At 35.6% G+C, this 22965-nt stretch overlaps 5 protein-coding genes across 7 annotated transcripts; 2 read left to right on the forward strand and 3 right to left on the reverse strand.

Moving 5' to 3' along the window:
- Positions 1–1701: 1701 nt before the first annotated feature.
- On the reverse strand, positions 1702–8002 carry LOC129802432 (putative helicase mov-10-B.2). 2 transcript variants are annotated; one of them, XM_055848237.1, is made up of 8 exons: positions 7740–8002; positions 7529–7680; positions 7131–7465; positions 6755–7058; positions 5115–5164; positions 4393–5046; positions 3911–4330; positions 1702–2750 (listed from the first exon to the last, which is right to left on the reverse strand). In XM_055848237.1, exons 1-8 carry the CDS (start codon positions 7759–7761, stop codon positions 1778–1780), a joined length of 2910 nt encoding a protein of 969 aa, XP_055704212.1. In that variant the 5' UTR covers positions 7762–8002; the 3' UTR covers positions 1702–1777. The 2 variants fall into 2 exon arrangements, with proteins under 2 accessions (XP_055704212.1, XP_055704221.1); XM_055848246.1 differs by lacking the exon at positions 7740–8002 and having other exon boundaries at positions 7642–7671.
- Positions 8003–8061: 59 nt separating this feature from the next.
- Positions 8062–9157, forward strand: LOC129802457 (anaphase-promoting complex subunit 10). Its single transcript, XM_055848270.1, has 3 exons — positions 8062–8170; positions 8242–8478; positions 8551–9157. The coding sequence occupies exons 1-3, from the start codon at positions 8062–8064 to the stop codon at positions 8760–8762; spliced, it is 558 nt and encodes a 185-aa protein (XP_055704245.1). The 3' UTR covers positions 8763–9157.
- LOC129802424 (uncharacterized) lies at positions 8847–22119 on the forward strand. Of its 2 annotated transcripts, XM_055848225.1 has the most exons (10): positions 8847–9087; positions 12998–13170; positions 13226–13437; positions 13497–14418; positions 17016–17960; positions 18019–19357; positions 19420–19744; positions 19897–20000; positions 20299–20554; positions 20618–22119. In XM_055848225.1, the coding sequence occupies exons 1-10, from the start codon at positions 8847–8849 to the stop codon at positions 22095–22097; spliced, it is 5997 nt and encodes a 1998-aa protein (XP_055704200.1). In that variant the 3' UTR covers positions 22098–22119. The 2 variants fall into 2 exon arrangements, with proteins under 2 accessions (XP_055704200.1, XP_055704189.1); XM_055848214.1 differs by having other exon boundaries at positions 20299–22119.
- On the reverse strand, positions 9103–10883 carry LOC129802446 (RWD domain-containing protein 2A). Its single transcript, XM_055848258.1, has one exon. It carries the CDS (start codon positions 10001–10003, stop codon positions 9158–9160), a length of 846 nt encoding a protein of 281 aa, XP_055704233.1. The 5' UTR covers positions 10004–10883; the 3' UTR covers positions 9103–9157.
- Positions 22115–22892, reverse strand: LOC129802465 (60S ribosomal protein L31). The gene is made up of 3 exons (XM_055848283.1): positions 22850–22892; positions 22359–22609; positions 22115–22296 (listed from the first exon to the last, which is right to left on the reverse strand). Exons 2-3 carry the CDS (start codon positions 22580–22582, stop codon positions 22146–22148), a joined length of 375 nt encoding a protein of 124 aa, XP_055704258.1. The 5' UTR covers positions 22583–22609; positions 22850–22892; the 3' UTR covers positions 22115–22145.
- Between the last annotated feature and the right edge of the window lie 73 nt (positions 22893–22965).

The raw sequence follows: 22965 nt of genomic DNA on the forward strand, positions 1-22965 counted from the left end.
TTCTTATGGATTTTCTAAAACACTAGTGGAGCTACTTTTGGAAAAGAGTCTCTAAAAAAAAATGTATTGTTGTTTCTAATTTATTGAAACTGTCTTGGAGAGTCTTTCTGGTTTTAGACAGCTTTCAAGGAGTCTTCAAGATTGAAGCAAATGATAGTCTGAAGGGTCCTGAAAGATATTCTAGGTTCTGGAGAATTTTCCATTGCAACTTCTGAAATTTTGGCAGTGCCTATTGTTCGACGCATGATTTAGTGCTGTCGACTTGCACTGCAAGCTTATGCCCTTTCTTTCGTTCGAAATTGGACGTTTTTCATTAAAAAAAAAATAAGCGCATTGAATCTAATGAATTAATCACTGTGCTTATTTGATGGCATTGTAAAAGCCCAAGAATTCCATAAAATTTGCAATCAACACTGGCTATTTTTTTTCAAGACCTTTTCCGTTGTTGCTGTATTAGATCATTTCTCAACAACACCTGTCGCAAATCTGATCCAGAAAAGGTACTTTATCCCAAAATATCAGGAGGGAAATCGCTACCACTGGAAAGTATTTTGTAGTTTGGATTTTACTCTTTCTTGTACTCCGAGTTAGATTTACTTTTTGGAAGAAATTGTTGACCTAATTCTAGTTGCAAGGGACTATAACAATACTAATTTGCATATCGTTCATCAGAGATCACACACTTGTCTTTCGATACAAGGCTCTAGCTAAACGTTCTAACCTTGATATTGCAACACTTAATCTATCCACCAGATTGGCATAAGGCTTTTCGCAGTTGGGTATCAACCAATCTAGCCCTTAAACAACTCTTTTTCGCAATTTTAAGTTCGGACCAGTATATATCGCAACCACCAAAATAAAAAAAAGGGGATTTCTTAATTTTTATATCATCAATAAGAGCATTAATTCAGTATCTACTATCTGATCAAAATCGACAACCCAGCCAATTCCTTTCTCAATATTGGCTTCTAAAGACGGGAACCATTAGGGAACCCATTCTCGGTCTGCCCGTTTAACCTGGACTGGCAACAGGTCAGGGTTTAGTTCGAACCTATCCTAGAGGGCGATAATCCCAAGACAATCTCTTTCATGCCTCTCTACAGTCTCCAAAGGTTTCAAGCCCGTTGTCCAGCGTGGCAGTAGTCTCACTACAATATCTGTATAGGTTTCCCAGTCATTTCATTATCATTGTATCTCATTGTAAAGTAAAATGTCAACAAACTTTTTTTCAAATAATACTACCACTCGAATTAAAAATCTGAGCTAAAGGTAGCGTATAGTCTGCAAAATTCGGAATTAACTCTTTCCGGACCGCAGCATATGCTGCAAGCCAATTTCACCATTTTTTAATCAAAAATATCTAAGCTCAGGAATTAATTGAGGTCCTACAAAAAATATCTTACATTTGGACATCCTTATAGTTTGTAATCATCCAAAAGAATCGGATTTTTATAAATTCTGAATAATTAAAAAAAAAAACATTGTTTTTCGTAGAATATTCATATGCTTCTTTGGGTACTCAGAGTCCCAAAAGAGATGAAAGAGTTAAACAGAGAAAACTTTATTTTTAGACACTCCCACTTCCAAAGACTTCCAAACACTTCATTTTAGGCTGTACACCATTTCCGACCCTAAAATCTCCCCCTTGGACAGAATATTTCTTACAAAATATTAAATTATATACCATTTAGAAAGAATGTGTTTACTATACTAATTAATGGTAATTTGTATTTTCATTATTATGAAAATATAATGTTGTTTGAAACTTTTATCAATCTTACAAGTTCATACGTCTAAAATCAATCGTCATGCCAGTGAGTACTTCATCAAAATATTTAGAAAATCGCATGTTGTAGGACAATGTAGTAATCAGTCCATATTCTCTGCAAAGATCAACAACAAATCTCCAATTTTTGTCATTCTTGAGCGTTCCAGGATTGCCCACAATGATCAAGAGTGCTTTTGCACGAGTCAGTAAGACATTGAGCCTTTTGGGATCACTCAGAAATCCCAGCGATCTCCTTTGTGATCTCACCGTTGACACAATTATCACTTCTTTCTCCTTTCCCTGGAACAATTCCACAGAACCCACATCGATATCATTCCAATTGCGAGCCGTACATTTTTCACGAATCTTCATCACTTGCTTTCTATATGGTGCAATTATACCCAAATGACTTTCTTTTATCTTCCTTGAATTGATGCCATTGGAGAGTATTTCTTCAATGATTGTCATCACAGCATTGACTTCTTCAATATTAAAATAACTTGGTGAATCGTAGTCTTGATCACAGTATCCTACAATTGGATCCATCACAATCGGGATACCCTTATTTGGAAGAAATTTCCAATGCAATGCCCAATCATTGTCGACATTCGAAATTAGTTCGTCATCGTAGAACATTATGTTGGATATATCGAGAAGAGGTGGGTAGGATCGATAGTTGTGAATCAATTTAGTCACAAGATTCGCATTGTACTCGTTAGTTGCGACATGCTTCTTGTAAACAGGACTATTGATGAGACGTTCCATCATAGAAACATGATAGTCTCGATCCCTTGCCAGGGAAGACGTTAAAACAGGCCCCAATTGTTTATGATCTCCAGCAAGGATTATTTGTCCATGAATGTTATGCTCATTTGCAATAACACCCACAATTGGAACAATTGTTTGTGTCTCTGTGCAGCAGCCACTTTCATCAATGAAGACATGACTGAAGTGTTTGGTATCAATTCTAGCTTGCACCAATCTGAAATGTAATAATATACCGTGACGTAATCATTTTTTAACTGTTATTTCTGTATTATTAGAAATAAAATTTTTTCTTCAAAGCTGTTATGAAAAATTTATATATCTCTTAACTCTTTCGTCTCCTTTGGGACTCTGGGTACCCATGGAAAAAAGAATTTTTTTGGACTATTTAGAATCAATAAAAATCCGATTCTTGTGGGTGATTACAAACTATAAGGATGTCCAAATCTAGGATTTTTTTGCAGGATCCTAATTAACTCTTGAGCTTAGATATTTTTGGTCAAAAATCGTGAATTTTCGATTTTCTGCTTCCTTGCAGATATTGTGACTTGATATTTCTAGACCAGAATAAGAAAAAACCTCTCGGGGCCAATAAGTCTGATAACTAACAATTACAGATTGCATAAATTCGAAAAACAATTTTTTCTTAAATTTTCAAAAAACTTGTTCAAACTTTATGGATATGTACTCTCGTCCCCAAAAATCTTTTAGGTCAAATGTAAGGTTATCCCGCCAATGCCCGCCATTTGCTTTTTGACACCAACCTTGTAAGAAAATTCCAAGCGGGAGCGATATTTTTGCCAATATGGCCGATAATTTTGACATTTATCAGTGCGGGAGATTGCTTTCAGGGAAGTTTTTCCTTCTTTTCCTGATTTTAATGAATTGTGATCGTCGATGAAGTATTTTTTTGGCTCTTGAGAAAGCTTAATGTGTCTGCAATGACATCGTGTTGAGAGAAATGTGTTTTAAAGTGTTATTGTGTGAAATATTCGAGAAATCTGTTGGCAAGCAGGAATTTGGTATCTTCTTGACCACTTCCTGGACATTCCACAAGACACTGGTCAATAATTCTTCTTGTTTTAGTGATCAACATTGTAAAAGAGTCATTTGACACGCAAAAATAATTCACAAAATTGATATTATTGACTTTTGGAAAATTGAAGTTTGTCTCCTTTTCGTTCTTTTGGGGACAAGAGTACCCATGAGTTTTCCAATTTCCCAGAGGAGGAGAAAATTCTTTCTCTGTAAAAGTATCATATTTGACCACTAAGACTTACAATAAAGTGAGTTTTACTGAAATTCGTTCGCTGGATATGTTGTGGTCCGGAAAGAGTTTAACATAAATAAGGTTTATCTAGATTTAATTGTACTCACTTTCCCGCTGTACTCATGGTACAAACGACGATTCTGTACTCGTATATCCTCTTTAGCGGTGGATAGTACAAAAAATCACCTTTCACATTCGCCACTCTAGCCAATTCAGGGTCCATCATGGGGAGTTCCTTCTCCTTCACCTTAGAAAACATTCTGAGAATGTCGCAACTGGGCAGGTATCTAAGAAGGCGCAAAACGATCTCATCGCATGCGGAATTAGATTGAGCAGTTATCAAAATGTGGGAGTTCTTTTGCTGCTTCCACAGTTGGCAAACTGCTTCGACCACAGTCAAAGTTTTTCCCGTTCCCGGAGGACCAAAGATTATATAGGGACAGGGATATGCAGTTCCAGCTACAATGTGCATTATTGCACTTTTCTGTTCAGCATTCTGTGCCACACACTTATTAAACCAAATTGGTCTGTGAAATGAAAATGAATTTGTGAAATCAAGTAAAGAAATCATCCAAAAAAAAAAACGTACTCTTTCTTAGCCAAAGAATTAATAGGTGCTGGTGGCTCAGTAGGAAAGAGAATGCTCTGAAGTTTAGGTGAATTCTTCAGTAAGTAGAGAGCATGTCCTTCAATGCGAAAATTACTTCTGTTGGGCAAAAAGCTCACATGGTACATCACATCTGTCCTGATTTCTTCCCATATTCGTACCAATATAGAATCACACTCAATTCGAACAATTGATCCGAATATCTTTTCTGCATCAGCAATTGTTTTCGAGTCATACGGTGGTTGTGTAAAAAAATACTCATCTTGCGATATCAAACAAATTCGATCAAATGGCAAAATCGACGGTCTCATCTCTGATACATTCTCAATATCCAGAGAGTAGAGGTGTCTACCATAATTATGTAGCATTTGGTCACACCTATTGTACTTTCGTACTTCTCTGCCTACACTCAGTTCCTCAATCTGCAGTGAGTGACTCATAACTTCCACATAGTTACTCTGACGAAGTCTGGTTGATCTATCAGCCGTATTGTACTCATTGAGCTTTCTATACAAATTGATTTCAAGGGAATTGGTCTTTCCGTCAATTGTAAAGTCTCTGTTAAATAGAGCCTCCATTTCATACGTTGGATAATGCTGAAGTGTTCTATACAATTTTAGCTCATCATTATCTTTACTGTAGGGAAAATTATACTACTGTAATTTTGAATTAACTACAAATATTTTGTCCGAAGGACAACTTACGTCTCTTCTTCAGCTATCAATTTCTTCACGTACTCGTTTCTATCGTAAGACTTCAATTAAAAAAAATCAAGATAATAATCCAGAATGAGAAATTTATGTACTACAGTTATTAGGGTTGCAGCTGGTTGGACTGTACTTGTGTAAGTATGGTCAGTAAAAATGAAATTTGGTCAGTACTTAGGAGAATAATTCAAAACTTCGGAATACGTAAGCTTCATACCACTTGAATCAGGCGTTCGTGAATCAAGTTCATGACAGTACTGTTAATGCAAGTCCTATGCTTCACATTTCTTGATAATAACCACGGAACAAATTTATTAACACAACACCTACCTTAAAAAGGTGTAAAATTAACATTAAAAAATGTTGATATATTTTTATACCTAAAAATTGTTAAAGTTATGAGGAAAAAAAGTTAATCGCACCCCAGTTTTTTTTCAGTGTAGTTACGATGGAATTTAGAATTTTAGTTTTGTTATGATCAATAATTTTTTTATGGATCCGGCACGTCTTTTAGATTGAGATCAAGAAAATTTCGAAAAATCAAAATTTACATCCTATTCTTCTTTAAAGGTTTTGCAAAGATTTATCCCATCCTTTCTCACTCTTCTTTTCAACATATTCATCGCAAATACCGTTGAATTATTCCTAATAACGGTTTTTCAAGGTCAAAGGTTAAAAAAGACTAGAGAGAGCATTTAACAGGCGAATATTTGGGCTCGTAGGAAAATTCTTGAAATTTCCGATAACACTGCTTCCAATCGGTTTTGAACCGGTAGAGAAGCGGTTCATAACCAATAATTAGGTTTTTTTTAACATTGAATTATATTAGTCCATTGTCTTTGGATCTAAATAGTCCCGTAAAGACTCAGTTTTCTTTATTGTATCCTTTATGGCGCTGCGATCTTAATTAATAATTAATTTGCATTCGGAAATATCGTTTAAGGGAAGGGGTAAAAAAATGTGCCTGCAGAAAAAGCGATCGCAGCGCCATAAAGGATGCAATAAAGAAAACTGAGTCTTTACGGTACTATTTAGATCCAAAGACAATGATTAGTCCTAAATTATTTTGGCCAATGTTTTAAGTGATTTATAAATCCGTTCAAATCAGTTGTGTACTGGTAATGAACCGGTTATGAACTGATAAGTAATTCTTCAAAAATCAATTTTATTACTTCTAAAATTATTTTGTGGAATCTTTCGTCGCGAGTGGTATACAAATCGGTCTAAATCGGTTGAGAACCGGTAATTGGTGAATGATGCGAAAGTATACTTTTGAGGGATGGCAGCTAACTCACGAGTTCGAGTACTGCGCAAAGCCTGGGACGTTTTGCCACCCCTTTTTTATGACATTTATGATTTTGACATTTTTCTGATCACAAGTGTACCGGAATAGTTACTGACCATTTGAAATTATTTATTGACCAATTTTGTTTTTTATTGACCGCAATCTGCTAATTTATGAAAATTGCTCATTTTTATTTTAAATAGATCATAAATTTAACAATTTTTAAGAAAATCTATAAAATATTGTAATAAGTTTCCTCGATGTAATAATCTCTTTCCTATTTAGTTTTTTTTTAAATAATTTTAGAAATTATTAAAAGTAAATTATAATGAAAAATTCTAGATTGACTTACCACAAGATCATACACTTCCGTTCCTCGACTGACTTTCTTCCCGTTAAACTTAAAGACAATTTTCCAAATGCCCATCACCTCGAATATATCCTGAAAGACAATCCGAGGCACTTCGAGAACTATACTTTTCCCTTCATCTAAGAAAATTGGCCAATTTGAGACGGAAATTGGAATATTCATGTAGGACGGAGAAATTAATTGAATCCTCTGGATACTCTGATACGTATCAAGTCTGTTTGCAATCTCCAGCACGACGTTCTGCATTGTTATCTCCACCACTGATAGTTTGAATGACTGAGGAAATCTGAAAAAGAAAATTATGAAAAAAAAAATTAGGCAACTGTAACGCTTCTGTAGCAATAAGGGAGAATCTTACACTTTAGCCGTCCTGGGAATAGCACAATTAACATGAAATCTCATATGATCTTCATATGCTCTTGGTAACTTGAAAGCCATCTCGCAAATCGCGCAGTAATAACGATAGGGAGCATCACCGGGTGTCAGTGAAGAGAATGTCACACTGTGATGGACAAACAATTCACTGGGTTCCGGATCAATCAGTCCCTTGAGTGTGAAAAATTTTCCCACTTTGGTAAACTTCTTGATCAACTCAAGCAGACGCTCACTGGAGAACTTGTAAATAGTCCTGTCATCTTTTCGAGAACCCTCCAGAGGATCAATAATCTTGCATTCTTCCAAGATAGAGGAGAGCTTAAAAGAAAATCTTACAATTATACCTTGTTTTAGAAAATTTCCGCCATAATGATGGACTACATTGTCTTGGTAAAATTGATCGAAGGCGCCATGCTTTATCAGATAGCTTCTAAAGATCTTCTTAATGTGACTCTTTTGGATGTGATTATCGGGATATTTGTAGGTGATTATACCTTTAACCAGCAAATCTACTACAAATTCATACAGAATTGCTGTAAAAAAGGATTCAGGTATAAGAAATCTTGACAAAAAAATTTATTGATAAAAATACCTTTTTTCTTCGATGTTAACATATTTGCAGTTCAAATCTCAACTTCTTATAAATGTTAACAGTATTAACATGTAATTTCACAAAATAGCACATAAATAATTTAGGTTTTTAGGGAAAAAAACGGAACAGAACACGAGAAACACACTTCCTGCTAAAACGAAGCAAAATGCACTTTTTACCGTATAATTTTTCCACGAAGGCTTGATACATTTTATAGCACCCTTTTCGTTCAGTTTTTTATGGCACATCGCAGTGTCATTTGATTTCGTCAGGTAGTTGCTATTTTTGTTGTTGCCAGGAAACTTTGGGATTTGTGTTGGATATGAATCCTAAAACAGGCGGAGATGAAAATCCATCAGTAGAGGAACGTGCAGGAGTAGTTCGAGAAGTAGGATCCAATGCAGTTTGGAGTTTATCATCGTGTAAACCTGGTAAAATTTAACGACATTAATAGGGTGCTAGTTTGCTAATTTTCTGGGATTGTTTTCTCGGTTTTCTCCAGGATTCGGCGTCGAACAATTGCGTGACAATTGCATGGACACCTATTGGCAATCCGATGGCACACTTCCTCATCTCGTGAATATCCAATTTCAACGAAAAACAACAGTCAATCAAATCTACATCTATACAGACTATAAATTGGATGAAAGCTATACACCTAGTCGGATTTCCATAAGATCCGGAACACATTTCAATGATTTACAGGAAGTAGAAGTAATTGATTTATGCGAGCCAACAGGTAATCATTGTTTTATATTCAATTCTCAGAAGCCCACTGAGACATATTCTGTAAATGTAAATATTTCTCCAGGCTGGGTCATGATTCCCATTCGAGATATCCGAGAGAAACCCATTCGAACCTTTATGATCCAGATTGCTGTGATATCTAACCATCAGAATGGGAGGGATACCCATATGAGACAGATTCGTATTCACTCACCCATCGAAGGCAGAAATTGTCCGATTGAAAATTATGGCAATTTCAGCACTGTTCAATTTCTCCAATACAGTACAATACGATAGTAACGGAATGTTAAAACACGTTCCATTTGTCTCTCTCCTTCATGCATCTTCACATCCTCAAGCCTGAACAGTCGTGGATTTGCCATGTGGTCGTGTAGAGTGGTCTTTTTGCATGTTCTCCTTGTTCTAAGTTATACACTGTGGGCAGAGGGAAATGATAATCTGGAAAGGAATTTCCTAGATAATCTAGAAGAAACATTCTCTAAAAAATGGAATGCATCCAGTGAAAAAATCGAAAGTGAAATAGACGAGATAATCCATGAATTTGTAAATCTAAAAAATCAAAGGAAGAGATTCCGGAGAGACACCCAATGGCGTGGTTCAGGTAAGAAAAAAAATCATTGTTTTTTAAAAGATAAAATTTAATAAAATATATAAATGGTAAAAAGATAAAATCATTCAAAACCAAATAATTCCTTTTTGATATATCCACAATTATGAAGTTCAAGGAACTTTATGAAATTGCTCATATTGAGAACAACTTCTTCATCATTGCCCACATCGGCAAAGAGCATTTCCCTAAAATCTGTAAAATGCCTCCCTGAAACCTCAATAGACTCACACTTTTTCAGTGTGATTTTTTGCCAATGCATCTGACGCAGAAGTTGCCAGAATTCCTGAGTGTTATCCCTCTCACCCTCTACGCATATAATTCCTGGTTTGCCCGGCAAAGAAAATCCCGTAAGAGCGAGATCATTGGCATTTTTCACGATATCACGTCGTTTTGTCTTGCTCTTAATGTGATGAGAATAGATCCATAATCTCTCGAATACACTCTTGGGCATTTCTTGACTAGATATCTCACACGGTACCGTTGCGCGTAAATCCTCAATATTGTCCTGCAGCCATGATACAATTTGATAAATATACGGTTCACTCTTATCTAGATTATTGATGTATTCCTCAATTGCACTGCCAATTGAAATTTCTTGTTTTTTGGTGAGTTTTGTCGAATCAATTTGTACACGTGGGATCTCGACGGATGGATAAAACTGTGGCAATTCGATGCTGAGGAACATTTTTCCATCAGTCAATGGCAAGCATATCCGAAAATCAAGTTTTCTGTTGATAATAGTGTGCTTTCCCTCGAGAAATTCATTGATATCTGCCGCAATGCTATGATCATCGATATGAAATTCTCCAGGATTGCAGAAAATAGATTCTAACATGCTTAGTTCTTCAATTTGTTGACGAAGACACGTTCGTAAGAGGTCATTCTGCGTGCTGATCACCTCGTCCATTCTGTAAAGGCAATAGAAACAGTAGCAAATCGAATATATTGGGCAAAATTGGGTAAAACTGTAAAAACGAATAAAAATCTTGATAAAAGGAAGTGGAGCACCTTTGAAGTTGGGGTAGCTTTGAAATTGGGAATTTTGTTCGGTGGAATTGAGCCATATCTTAATGTAATTTAGCTTCTCAATCTCTTTGTAGACCTAAATTATATCATGATCAGGTTGAATTTTATTTAAAAATATGAGAAAAATCCCAAATTCTAAGCTGCCACAAATTCAAAAGCGCTCCACTTTCCTCTAGATAATTAATGAAAAACGATCTTGCTTAATAATTTATGATACAATATGGATTTATGGATTTTAACGTCAGGGAATCTGAGAGAGATTACACATTTTCTGACACTCGTAACATTTTAAATTTTAATCTTTGAGAAATTAAATTTTTACCCTTTACTAAATCCATTCGCAATTATTGCCTTTATACATCAAACAAAAATTGATCCATTTTCGATAGTTCACTTCTGTGTATAAATAATTGATATTTGATGTTTGAATTGTTACCGAAAAAAATATATTTAGGGGAAAGTAGGGCTACTTCGGGCTGTGGTGCTACATTGATATACAATTTTTATGCTGGGCCTCATCTTATTTGACTTAGTTCCACAATTATTTTGTAGAGATAAATTAGGGCCTTAGCAGAACTGAGGATTAGCGGAGAGTCGGCTCAGTGTAATTAAATTCGAAATAATGGTTAAACCACATTTCTATCATTTTCCACTAAGCCATGTCTCGGCTTAAGTCGTAAGTGTGTCAAGGGCCTTACATTACTTTCTACCAAAGATTCCATTAGAAATATGCCAAAAAATGTATTTGCACGGTCCCAAGCTTTACAATGACTAAATTTTCCAAACAAAATACTTTCCCCTAGTTCTTAAAATGTGGATGAGATGAGTTACATTTATTAAAAAACATACTAAAAATTTAGTCATTGTAAAGTTTGGGATCGTGTAAAGTAAAGCATAGGCACTTTCCGGGTCCCGGTCAAAATCCCGAAAGCCAAAATCCCGAACGGCAAAATCCCGAAAGCCAAAATCTCGAATGGGCCAAAATCCCGAAAGCCAAAATCCCGAATTTTTAAAAGTGTCATAGCTACTCCCACGATTGCATCCGCATTGCACTTGCTGGAGGCAAAGGGAAATCCTTGGTGTCGTGGGAAATCATTCTGAACATTTTCCTTCATATAATTTCATCCCTTTCACGATTTTGAACATTCGGGATTTTGGCTTTCAGGATTTTGGCCTTTTCGAGATTTTGGCTGCCACCGGCACTTTCCCCTATCAATGTAGCCCCGCCTCCTTCTACTTTAGTCATTCAATAACGGAACCGAGGCAAAAATATATTTTGTTGCTCTTTTCTCGCTTCTCAAAAACTTTGCTAGAATTTACGCGCGGAAAGTTTGACATTACACCGATTTTAATAATATTTTCTTCAGTTGTCTTTTCTGATTTGAATGGGATGCAAATTCTTTTCTTAGTTAGTTACACTATATAAATAAATGGTGTTTTTAATAATTTCATGAAAAGAATTTGAATTCAGTAAAAATTAAGATGCGTGTTTGTTAACGTTCCCTCGCTCCCTTAGGTTAATATTTTTTCTGTTAATGTAGAGAACAGCATTTAATAAAAAATGCATTCAATGTCTTCCCGGCTTTTATCAGAAATTTCTCCTCTAAAAATATTCATCCAGTTCGGGTCCCGGTCAAACTCCCGAACGGCAAAATCCGAAAGCCAAAATCGCGAATTCTTAAAAGTGTCACAGCTACTCCCACGATTGTACCCACGCTTGCTGGAGGCAAAGGGAAATCTTCTGAGTCTTAGGAAATTGTTCTAAACATTTTCCTCCATATAATTTCATCAATTTCAGGATTTTTAAAATTCGGGATTTTGGCTTTCGGGATTTTGGCTTTCGGGATTTTGGCTGCCACCGTCCAGTTCATATACCTGTGGCAACTTTCAAAGGTGACCAAGAATTGTCTACTTATTATTCGAAGTAATGCTAGAATCGCAATTTTCACAATATGAAAAACAGAGATAAATTTTCCACTCCCAGGACCACTTTTATCAACATGTCTTGGCGTATCAGACATGTCAGAAATAATGTCACTCTGTTTGTCCATCTGTCGCCCTGATCGGTGTGTTCGTCCAACTGTCGCCAGCTCTAGAGACTAAACAGTAAGAAATAGCGACTTGGAACCTTCGGGGAACCCCCTCTCCCATAAGTTGACCCAAGGATCGTTAACATGCTCCTCGTTCCCCCCCCCCCCGATATTTTTTAGTTTACTTAGATAGATTACTCGAAAACGCGTCGTGCGACTTTTTTTTTCATTTTTGAATACATACGAAAATATCATTGAATCATTCCAAATAACGGGTTTTCGAGGTGAAAGATCTTGTAATTTCTGACAATTTTGATCCGATTTCAATCGGTTATGAAGCGGTAATACACCGATAGATATTTTATTGTCCTAAAATCGGTTGTATTATGTATTATTTACTCCTGAGTTATTTTTGGTCGATCTTGAAATTTATGAAAGGGTTGTGAACAAGTAAACGATAAATCATGCGAAAATACTTTAGAGTTATTGCGTCTAAATCATAAGAGCATTCTACAAAACTCAGACCTTTTTTTCTTTTATTACTAACCTTTCTGTATTCTTTCTTAAATTTCGAATCGTTATAATCTTTTAAATACTCGTGGGGGCATGGATGAGGGGGGGGAGATATTTGTTTAAAATATTTGGAAATCAGAAAAAAATTTTGTTTATCTGTGTATATCCCTTAGTTATTCTCAAAGGATTAGAAAGACGAACAAATTTTCATTATTTATCAATATGTACGTTAAAAATATGAGTTAATTTAAGCAAGAGAAATTTTAATGCTAAAATTCTTTCTTTCTAAAAAGCTTGTTTAAATAACCAAAGGTAAAAATATCCCTTTTCAGATCACTTGAAACTTGTGGGATTTGAAGAAATGGGTTCCATTCCAGTAAGTTTCCCTCTTGACTTCTGTCTTATTAATGTCTTCGGAGCAACATTTGCCGTAGCACTGCACTCAAAGGGACCAAAATTTGAGAATGCCACAAACAGCACGGATATTTCTTTCCTTCAGTTAATTGTATGAAGGTATTTTTAAACAATTTCTTAATTCTTAATGAAATGATACTTCTTAGGGTACAGATTTTGAGATAGTCTACCAAAAAGAACTGCCGAAAAGCCACAGTATGGATTGTATCTCAATGGGTGATCAAGCTTTTGTGGCAGTTGTCGGTGAATTCAGAAAGAATACCAAAGATTTGGGATCACCAATCTTTCAAATTCAACAAAGTGGAGTCAGAATAGTTCATTTAAACAGAATGGAACATCAACTTGTTGCGAAATTTTGGTGAGAAATTATATTAATAGTAGAATAATGTATGAGATAATTAATTGCCTAATTTTAAGGTCGCATGGAAATGATATTTTTCTCATGGAAACTTGCAAGACAAGTCATATGCCAATTGAGATTCAACAGAAATTCCTCTGTCCCATCTACAAGTGGACAATTGGAGGAAATTTTGAAATATGGAATGAACTTCCATGCTCAAATGCTGTTGCAGTGGAAGTCTTTGAAGTGAATGGAGATATATTTCTGGGTCTTGCCAATGGTATAGGTGAGAAGAGATTGCCAATAGTCCCTTCCGTCATTTACAGATTTGATGAGAATTCCCATAAATTTGCTTATCATCAATCAATTGTAACTGATGGTGTTGTGGATCTCAAGTATTTCCATGCAAATGAGGAAGACTACTTGATAATTGCAAATTCTCCTGGACAAGATAATCCAGAAAATGACAATTTCGTTGGATCTTACAGTATCATCTACAAATTCACTCATGGTCATTTCTTGCCCATTCAAAGTATAGCAACAGCTTCAGTTACTGGTGTTCTACCAGTAACTGTTTTAAATGACCATGTAATTCTTCTCTTTTCTGGTCGAACAGAATCTATGAAGATTTTTGAATACGATGGATGGAAATTTCAAGAATCTACTTTAAAATACACTACGGAATCTTTTGAAATTGGTGTATCTAGAATGAGAGAATATTCATTTGGAGAACAATCAGTGATTGTAATTGCCAATAAGCGTGTTTTTGGAGAGATCCAAAATGTTTTCATGCCACAGTTTAAAACAGTACCAAACTATGATGTTCATGGAGCAATGCTTGAATGGTGTGAAGAGAGTATTGCTGAAATGTCCAGTATTAATTTTGAGGGATTCCTGGCGGCAATGACGAATCTTCCAAAAGCCACAGATGAAGTTCTCGAATTTTCCAATGGCTTGGAATTTTCTTCTCTCAATGTGGAAAATTTATTGGCTCAAGAGGTAAGTTTCAGAAATAAAAACCAAAATGTATTATTTTATACATTGATTTGTTTTTTTTTTTTTAATTTCGACCGCTCAGAATAAGAAACGAATAACTCGCAGTAGGCAAATTTTACAGAAGAGCGATTTGAAGCTGAGATTTTATATGCAGAGTATATCATTTTTGAGATTTAAAATCTCTATAGGGGGAAGTGGGGCACCTTTGAAAGTGGGGTACCCCACCTTCAAAGGTGCCCCACTTTCCCCTAACTTTGAAAATTATCATCTTTCAAGTATAATATTCACAGCGAATGTAGAGGGTATAAAGAAGTATCCAAAAAGCGAATAAAACGATTTTTATAAAAAATCGAGGTGTTCGACTTATATTCTGAGTCGTCGATTTTTGCTTTCAATATGTTGCATGTAGCTTAGGGTCCTTGTTTAAAGAAATTTAGGGTGAGTCACCCATCTTGCTAACTAGAGGCCATATCTAAATCCCGAAAAGTTAAAATGCCGAATGGGCCATAATCCCGAAAACCAAAATCCCAAATGCCATAATCCTGAAAATGCCAAAACCTGAAAGCCAAAAACTCTTAACGTCAAAGTCCCGAATTATTAAAAGGTCATAGCTTTCCGCTATTGCACCCGCACTTGCCGCAGGAAAAGGGTAATTATTCCACTCAATACTCTGTATAATTTCGTACTTTTCAGGATTTTGACCATTCGGGATTTTGGCTATTCGAAATTTTGGTTTTCGGGATTATGACCCATTTGGGATTTCGACCCATTCAGAATTTCGATCGTGCAGGATTTTGGCTTTCGGATTTTTACCGTCACCGATTTTGGCTTTTTCGTGAATTAAGTCCTGATTTTGATTTCTGACTGAAAGATTTTCGGGATTTCGACCCATTCGAGATTTTGGCTTTCGGTTTCCGTTTATTGGTTTGTCCCTTATAATTTTGGCTTTCAAAATTTTGGCCGGCCCCGTGCTTTATACATCTTATTGTTCCGTTTAACTTAATTCAATTTAAAGCTGTGCCAAATTTAAGATGGATTATTACACTACAGCGTCTTAACAAATTTTACTATTTACGAAATTTGAATTTGGTAGAATATTTTCTTCTTTCGTTTGTCTAGGATTTCTGTCAAGTCACAATGAAAAAGATTTTTATATAGGTAGGGCCCATCGGGCCTTTTTATTGTACCGATTGTAACCCCTCCAAAAAATATTTTTTTTATTGACAATCAATTTATCATCCAAAAACGATAGGGGAGGGTGGGGCAGTTCACCCCTAAATTGCAAAATGGATTTAGAGACCATTTTGCAAAAAGGTGATGAACAGAAGTAAAACTTTGTATATTCTGTGAATTACAGTTGGGTTTAGGGTTAATAAAAATAATAACAATAATCCTTCAATTTCATTAGTCTATTGTGGAAAAATTCCTTTCACGCGAAAGGCAGAATGTGTGAAAGTCCCCCATTGCGGGGCAATTTCAAGATAAATATGAGGCAATTTTTGAGAAAGATAAAACGTGTTTATAGGGAACTTGCGATACCAGAATTGATTATAATTACTATTTTAAAGTCTTCTAAGACTCTTCTAAAACCTAAAATTATAATTGAACAAGAACTTTATAACAGAATTTGAACACTAATTGATTACACAGAGAAAATAAAATATCGCCAAAGATTTCCAAGACTATTTCTCATTAATTGAGCAATTTTCTTTGAATTTTTATACGAAAGAAATGTCTTGTAGTGCTAAGCTAATTCTGTACATTGTTTGATCTTTAGAACATGTCCTTTTTCGTATGACAGTTTTAGAATAGTATTTTAAAGTCTTTAATTTTTATAAAACTAAAAAAAAATTACAATATCTTGCTGAAAACATTCTGAAAAGATATCATAACAATTAAATTCATCATTTTTAGGCACTTAAAAAACACTGAGATTTTTTTTTTTAATTTTTATATGAACTTTTAGGAAATATTACTTTTCATAATTTCGAACTTTATCGACAAAAACAGCTACAAAACGTTTTCAATGATTATTTTAAGTTAATTTTGATTAAAAAAGTAAATTGTTAGACACTGGAAACTTCTCCGTGTATTTGCATGAAACTGCCCCTCACGCACTTTCGGAACTCAATTGAAAATTGTCTGAACCGTCTTAGATATCATTCAACGCTAAATGCCTTATAATAATCATAAAACCACTGGTAATTTAATACAATTATGTTATTTCGATAGCTAAGTGCAATAATTCAGAAAATGTTGAAAATAAAACATAACAAAAAGTTTCATTTTGATGCAGTTTCATAAAATCAAGGAAGCGTCACGAAAATAATTATTTTTATGAACATGGGTCTCAGTTATCTCTTCAATAATATAAAGGTTTTGTCCCATTCCTTTTAAAGGGATAAGAAGAATATGCAAAAATTGAAACTGCCCCACCCTCCCCTATCAACTTTAAATTTACATAAATTTCCGAAAGAAACCGAAAAACTGAAAAATATTTTTTAACAGGATTTACTTAGGAAGTCAAATTCTATTTCCATGGAGAAATTAGTTTTTAAAAGTTGAAAGCGTGCGCTAATAACAAAAAATCTTATTTTCAGATAAAAACTCCTCTGGTTACCTTAAATGAAGACACAGCAAAAGAAATAAATACCACAAGTATAAGTATTGTGGCTCTGAACGAAAAGATGAACATTATTAACACTACATTGAGGAATTTTTTGAGTGCTAACAGTGGCATCTTAACTCAAGAACCTCTCCAACAAAATTCCTCACAAGAGCTCTCCAGTGAAAAATATGATTTTGACGAGCTGACAGTGGAAGAAATTCAAACAGAATTCATCAATGGTTTACCTTTTGAGAGTCTCATTCGGACAGATACTCCCCTTAATTTATCTGGAATTGAGCTTGAGTGCAGGAATGTGTCAATTTTAGGCGAATTGACTGTGAAAAACTTCCTGGATGGCGTTAAATTAGACAAAAATCACATTCTTCTGAAGAACTCCGATCCTCAACATCTCAATTTTACAGCTCTCGATACGCTAATTGTAAATGATGTTCATCTGCAGAGAATCAATTCACTTGATTTTTCCCTGATTCTGAATGGCCTTAAAGAGATGAAGTCAGTGGAGAAGAATGTGACGGTCCTCAAAGCCGACAATCTCTTTGTCAATGGATCCGTCAATGGGGTAGATTTAGCAGTTTTGGAAAAATATGCTCTACGCACAGAAGGCAACCAAATAATTATAGAAGTGAGTGAAATTGATCATTTGGTTGCTGATAAAGTCAATGCCTTTAGAAAGGTTTCGGAAAAAAATATCTCAAATGCCGTTCTTGCATCAAATGGAGACTTTCTTCTCGACTATCCAGTGAGTTTTTACACAAATATCTCTGTGGAAAAACTACAAGTGACTGAAAGGCTGAATCAAATTGAAGTTTTTGATGGAAAATTAGATATTATTTTGTTAAATTCAACAGAAATGCAGATTGTTGATGGAAAGAAAACTTTTGATAATGTCAGTTTGTTGAAACCTATCCTATTGCAGGTAAGAAATTTTCATTTTTTGTTTTATTTAATTTTTTAACACTGTTTGTTTTTCGTAGGGAAAGATTAATAGCCAAAGTTTGGATAAGATGAATCCTATGGCAAGTATTAATGATAATTTAGTTTTGGATGGAGATTACTTTATCACAGGTCCAGTGACTGTTAATAGAGTCCTCAGAGTAGAAGATCTTGTAAGTGGGAATCTCAGTCTGCAGAAACTCTTCTCAGATGGCCTCAAGATTGACACAATGGAAGTGCATCAGAATATAAATTTTCAGCAACCCATTAAAATCTTTGATTTCTACACAGAGTCAATAAATGGATTGGATCCTGAAAATTTTGTCAAGATCAATACAGAAGAAATTCAAACGATCACAGGGAAGAAGTACTTTAAATCCGATCTGATGATCAATGATGGATTTTGCGATGCTGAAATAATTCAAGGAGTAAATCTCACTGAACTCAATCTGAATATTCTCCATAGGGATGGAAATGAAACGATAGATGGTGATATTCATTTCAGAAAAATCACAGTAAATAGCGTAAAAGGAGAAAATGTACGATTTTCAGGACAAAATTTCAGCAATTTCCTTCACTTTGACAGAGATCAATTTATTTCTGGGAGAGTTACGATAAACAAAACATTTTCTGTCCAGGACAATCTTACTATTGGCGATTTGTATGGAAATGGAACAGTGGGTAAAGTACCTATTGAGGATTTTGTTGTGAATTCAGCAAGAAAAGGCCAAAGGATCATATTGACTGGGAAGAAAATTTTCAAAGGAGGTCTCACCATTGGAAGTATGGATGTTAATCATTTTCCAGGATTCAATGTTTCACAGATTGATGGGCAATTCTTTGGATTTCTGGGAGAGAAAATCATTTGGGGTTCTATTGAGTTTCCCAATGAAATGTCTATAAAAAATTTCGACTTCAGAGGAACTCTCAACAATATTGCAGCATCTGATTTTGGAATTTGTTGGTTACTAACAGAAGGTGATCAGGAATTTACAGCTAATCAGATTTTTTCGAAAGTTCAAGTTCAGGATGGGGCAGTTCTGGAGGGATCACTGAATGAGAAAGATTTTGAAGAATTGTACAAAAATTCATATTTCATCAATCAACAGGAAACACTTCCAGTTGTTGAATTCCTCGACGAAGTAACTGTTAATGATGCCCTTTTGACCAATGGCAGTCTTGCAGGAGTTCTTCTGCCTCAACTTCTCATGAAGAAGTCCAAAGCATCCTACAAAATTTCAAAACTCGATGTCTATGGGGATTTGTTTGTTGACAAGAATTTAATGATTTTGGAATATGTCAACAACATCAATTTACCAACACTTTCCAAATTTCTTGTGCCTTCATCCACCAGTTCCCTTGACAATTTAGTAGTGCATGGTAAGGAATCTTTTGGAATATTACCAATGAAATATTCTTAAAGTGGTTTGTTAAAATTTCAGGTAGTGCCACATTTAACATGGAACCGAAAGTTATTTTTATCAATGGATGGAATATTGCGTATGTCTTGCAAAATGCCCTGATGATCTACAATCAGATCCACTTCACGGAATTTGTACAATTCTCATGGGCAAGCTTTAGAGGAAATATTGATCTGGTGGGGACGATAAATGGTATCAATTTAACTTACGTGGCCACAAACTACATGAGTCTCACGAAGCCGCAAACAATCAGCACTAAAATTGCTTTTCTCAACAATGTTGAACTGAAAACTGTTCTTTCATCCTCTCAATTGCACATCGATGGATACTTGAAATCGATAAGCAGGTGAGAAGGGAAGATTTTTCTGTGATTTTTTTTTCACAGAAAATTGTTTATTTACAAATTTTTGTATGATGAGCACACATGCAACTGAAGTTACAAATAATACCAATGGCGCTGTAGTCGTATTTTATAGCATGTTTATTTGAATTTTATAGCGGAGAAGCGATCAAGATAGAAGAACTTAACGAAAAGGCGGCAAAAATTAGCGGGAATCAATCAATTTCCGGTCAATGGGTTGTTGAGAATATATTTGTTGAAGGTGAGATTTTGTTGATTTACAGTAGACTCTCACTCAATCGGCTCTTTTTCAATCGGGCGACAAATTTTGTTGACAATTTTAACGTTTAATTATAAAGCTAATTCGCTCAAATTCGCTGTAGTTCTTCCTATTTTATCGTGATTCTTTATAATTGAGCGCTTTTTGTGGAATTTACAAAGGCTTTGACGCTTAATTCTATCGCTAAACCGGAGGACATTTTGCCCCATATTCCCGATTGAGAGAGAGTCTACTGTACTACCCCAAAATATACTTAATAATAATATAATTTTTGGAGCAGGAGATCTCAAAAATGTGAAGATAAATGGATTGGATATGCAGGAGGATATTGTTCGCTACGATGTTGACTTCAACAACGTGACTGGATTGAAGAAATGCCACTATTTAGTAGTGGAAGATCTGCAGTGCGAGGATACCTGCATTATTCAGGACGTTGATGTGAAGAAATGGTTTGCTCAGGCAGTCTTTTTAATTGGGAATCACACAATACACGGCAAAATAACTCTGAAAAATTCAATCTTTCTCACGGATATCAAGTATGAATTTTTCAGATTATTCTTTATTAAAATTCTAATAATTCTTTTTTTTTGTATTTTTAGGGTTAATGGGCTTGTGAATAACATCACTTTCAATCACGATACCATCCTCACAAAGAACTTGGAACAGACAATTGAGGGTAATATCTATATTGATAATAGATCGAGGGATAAGACAAAATTGCATTCGCTGAATTTCCACAAACTTCAAGCTGAGACTATCAATGGAAGGAATATTGAGGAATTTTTGGAGAATGTAGCTACGCAGAATGATTACAAATCAGGAGAGAATCTTGTAGAGACTCCTGTGATTTTTGAGAAATCTCTAGTTGCTGAGCATCTGCAGTGCCAGGGACAACTTTTCGGGGTGAATATAAGTGAGATGGATACTGAACTGGAAATGGCACAGACATTGAGTTTTATGGAGAATAAGCTGAAGAGATTGTATGAGAAAGCTCAGGCAATTATTAAGCATAGAAAGGGAAATGCTTTCTATGTTATTCATTACACTGTGGCTCAAACATTTCCGGGAGTTTTGAAGAAAATTGTTCCTATTGAATTGATGAGGCATGAGAAGAAAAATCTTTATCTGGCCATCTTAGCTGGAAGCTCCAATGAGACTATTATTGATTTCTACAGGTTGGAAGAATTCAAACGGAGAAGCTTTGTGGAGTCTGATATCCTGCCGATACGCTTTGAAGATGGTGAACTTACAAGTATTGATCGATTGCATCTACTTGGTCAGGATTATCTCTTTACTGAGAAGTACAGTGAAGATATTGGGTACAAGCAAACAATATTTCACTATGCAAAAGACAAAATTAAGGTGATCTATGAGAGATTCACTGATACTCCCAAAAGAATGACTTCAGTGAAGCTGAATAGCAAGAACAGCAAACAAGATTGCATTGTGCAATATTCAGTGAAGGATTTCCAAGTGACTGTGGAATGTTTGATGGTCAATGAGAGTGGAAATGTCACCTGGAAGCCCTATCAGAATCTCATAATTCCTGATGCCAGAGAAATAATGCCCCTAAAAATCAATTCATTTGCCGTCATTACCACAAATGGAAGTGTAATTTTGTTAGAGAATCATCCCAAAGAGAAGTGGCAAGAGAAACAAACGCTAACCGTCATTAATCCATTGGATATGTCTTCAGAGACTTTCGAAGACAAACTTTTCCTTGGGATTTGCTCGGGGCAAACCAAAAATTCTGTTCATCATGGATCTGTAGAGATTTTCCGTTTGATCGGAAAGGAATTTGTTCACTTTCAGAACATTCGTATTGAGTCGCCTGTTAGACTTCAATTTTCCATTCTGCCAACAGGAGAATTTGTTCTCTATGTGCTTACCAGTAATCCTGCCCAGCCTCTTATTGTCTACAAATACTCAGGAATTTCGGGATTCAGACAGTTTGCTATAGCACTAACAATACCAAGAGGAAACCGACTTTCTGTTATCAAAATACCCAAGTTCAGCAAAGAGTTTGTCGCAGTTTTGTCACCAAATGAAGCTACCCTTCTTGAGGCTATTATGAGATGAATAAATGATCTTTAGAATGCAATTTCATAGTGTATATTTCCGTACACTCTAATCATCGCTAGATTCCACATTTTCCGTTTGGAGGCCCTTGAATGTGGGCACTGGAACGTAGGTTACGAGGGTGTACAGCTTATTAGGTGAGTCCTCATCATCGTTGCGTCGACGCGCAAGGCGGACACGGACACGTACCGGAACACTCCTATAGAAAGTACAATATTCAGAGCCCTACTCCCAACTAGAACCTTTTTTTTTAATTCTCACCTGATTCCCTTGGACCAGATGTGTTTGTTGAGTCTGGTGTCAATACGCACGTCTTTCGTGCCCATTTCGTGCTCAGCAAACTTCCGGATTTCCTTGATGGCGCGTGGGGCGCGCTTCTTGAAGCCAATGTTGTGGATTCTCTTAGATAAGTGAATTGTGCATTCACGAGTCACCACCTCATTGATGGCAGACTTGGTTCGCTTTTCTGTCTTGGACTTGGCCATTTTTCCAAGTGGATTTTCACCAAAAATCTGTAAAAATTGAAAACAAAATATTGAAGATAACCTCACTTTATCTTTGACAACACCACGCCACGCGAGACAACCGAAGTCTTGAATTTTCTCAATCTTCCCCAAAGATAATTACTAACATTTAATTCCTATTTTATCCCTCAAACACTTAGCAACAAAGCCATTCTGTTTTAAATCCAGAAAATGTAGGATATCATGGGTAAAATTGAGAAAATTCAAGAGACTTTTCACTTCACGTACCTCACACGTCTAAAAATGGAAGGTAAAAGAACTTCGCCACTAGCGCCAACGTTTATTTCCAGAAACTTGTTCTACGGTGTCCCAAAAAAGCTCAGGAGACAAAAAAAATAGCGGAA

The sequence above is a fragment of the Phlebotomus papatasi genome, chromosome 1 (assembly GCF_024763615.1).
Source record: "Phlebotomus papatasi isolate M1 chromosome 1, Ppap_2.1, whole genome shotgun sequence".
NCBI lineage: Eukaryota > Metazoa > Arthropoda > Insecta > Diptera > Psychodidae > Phlebotomus > Phlebotomus papatasi.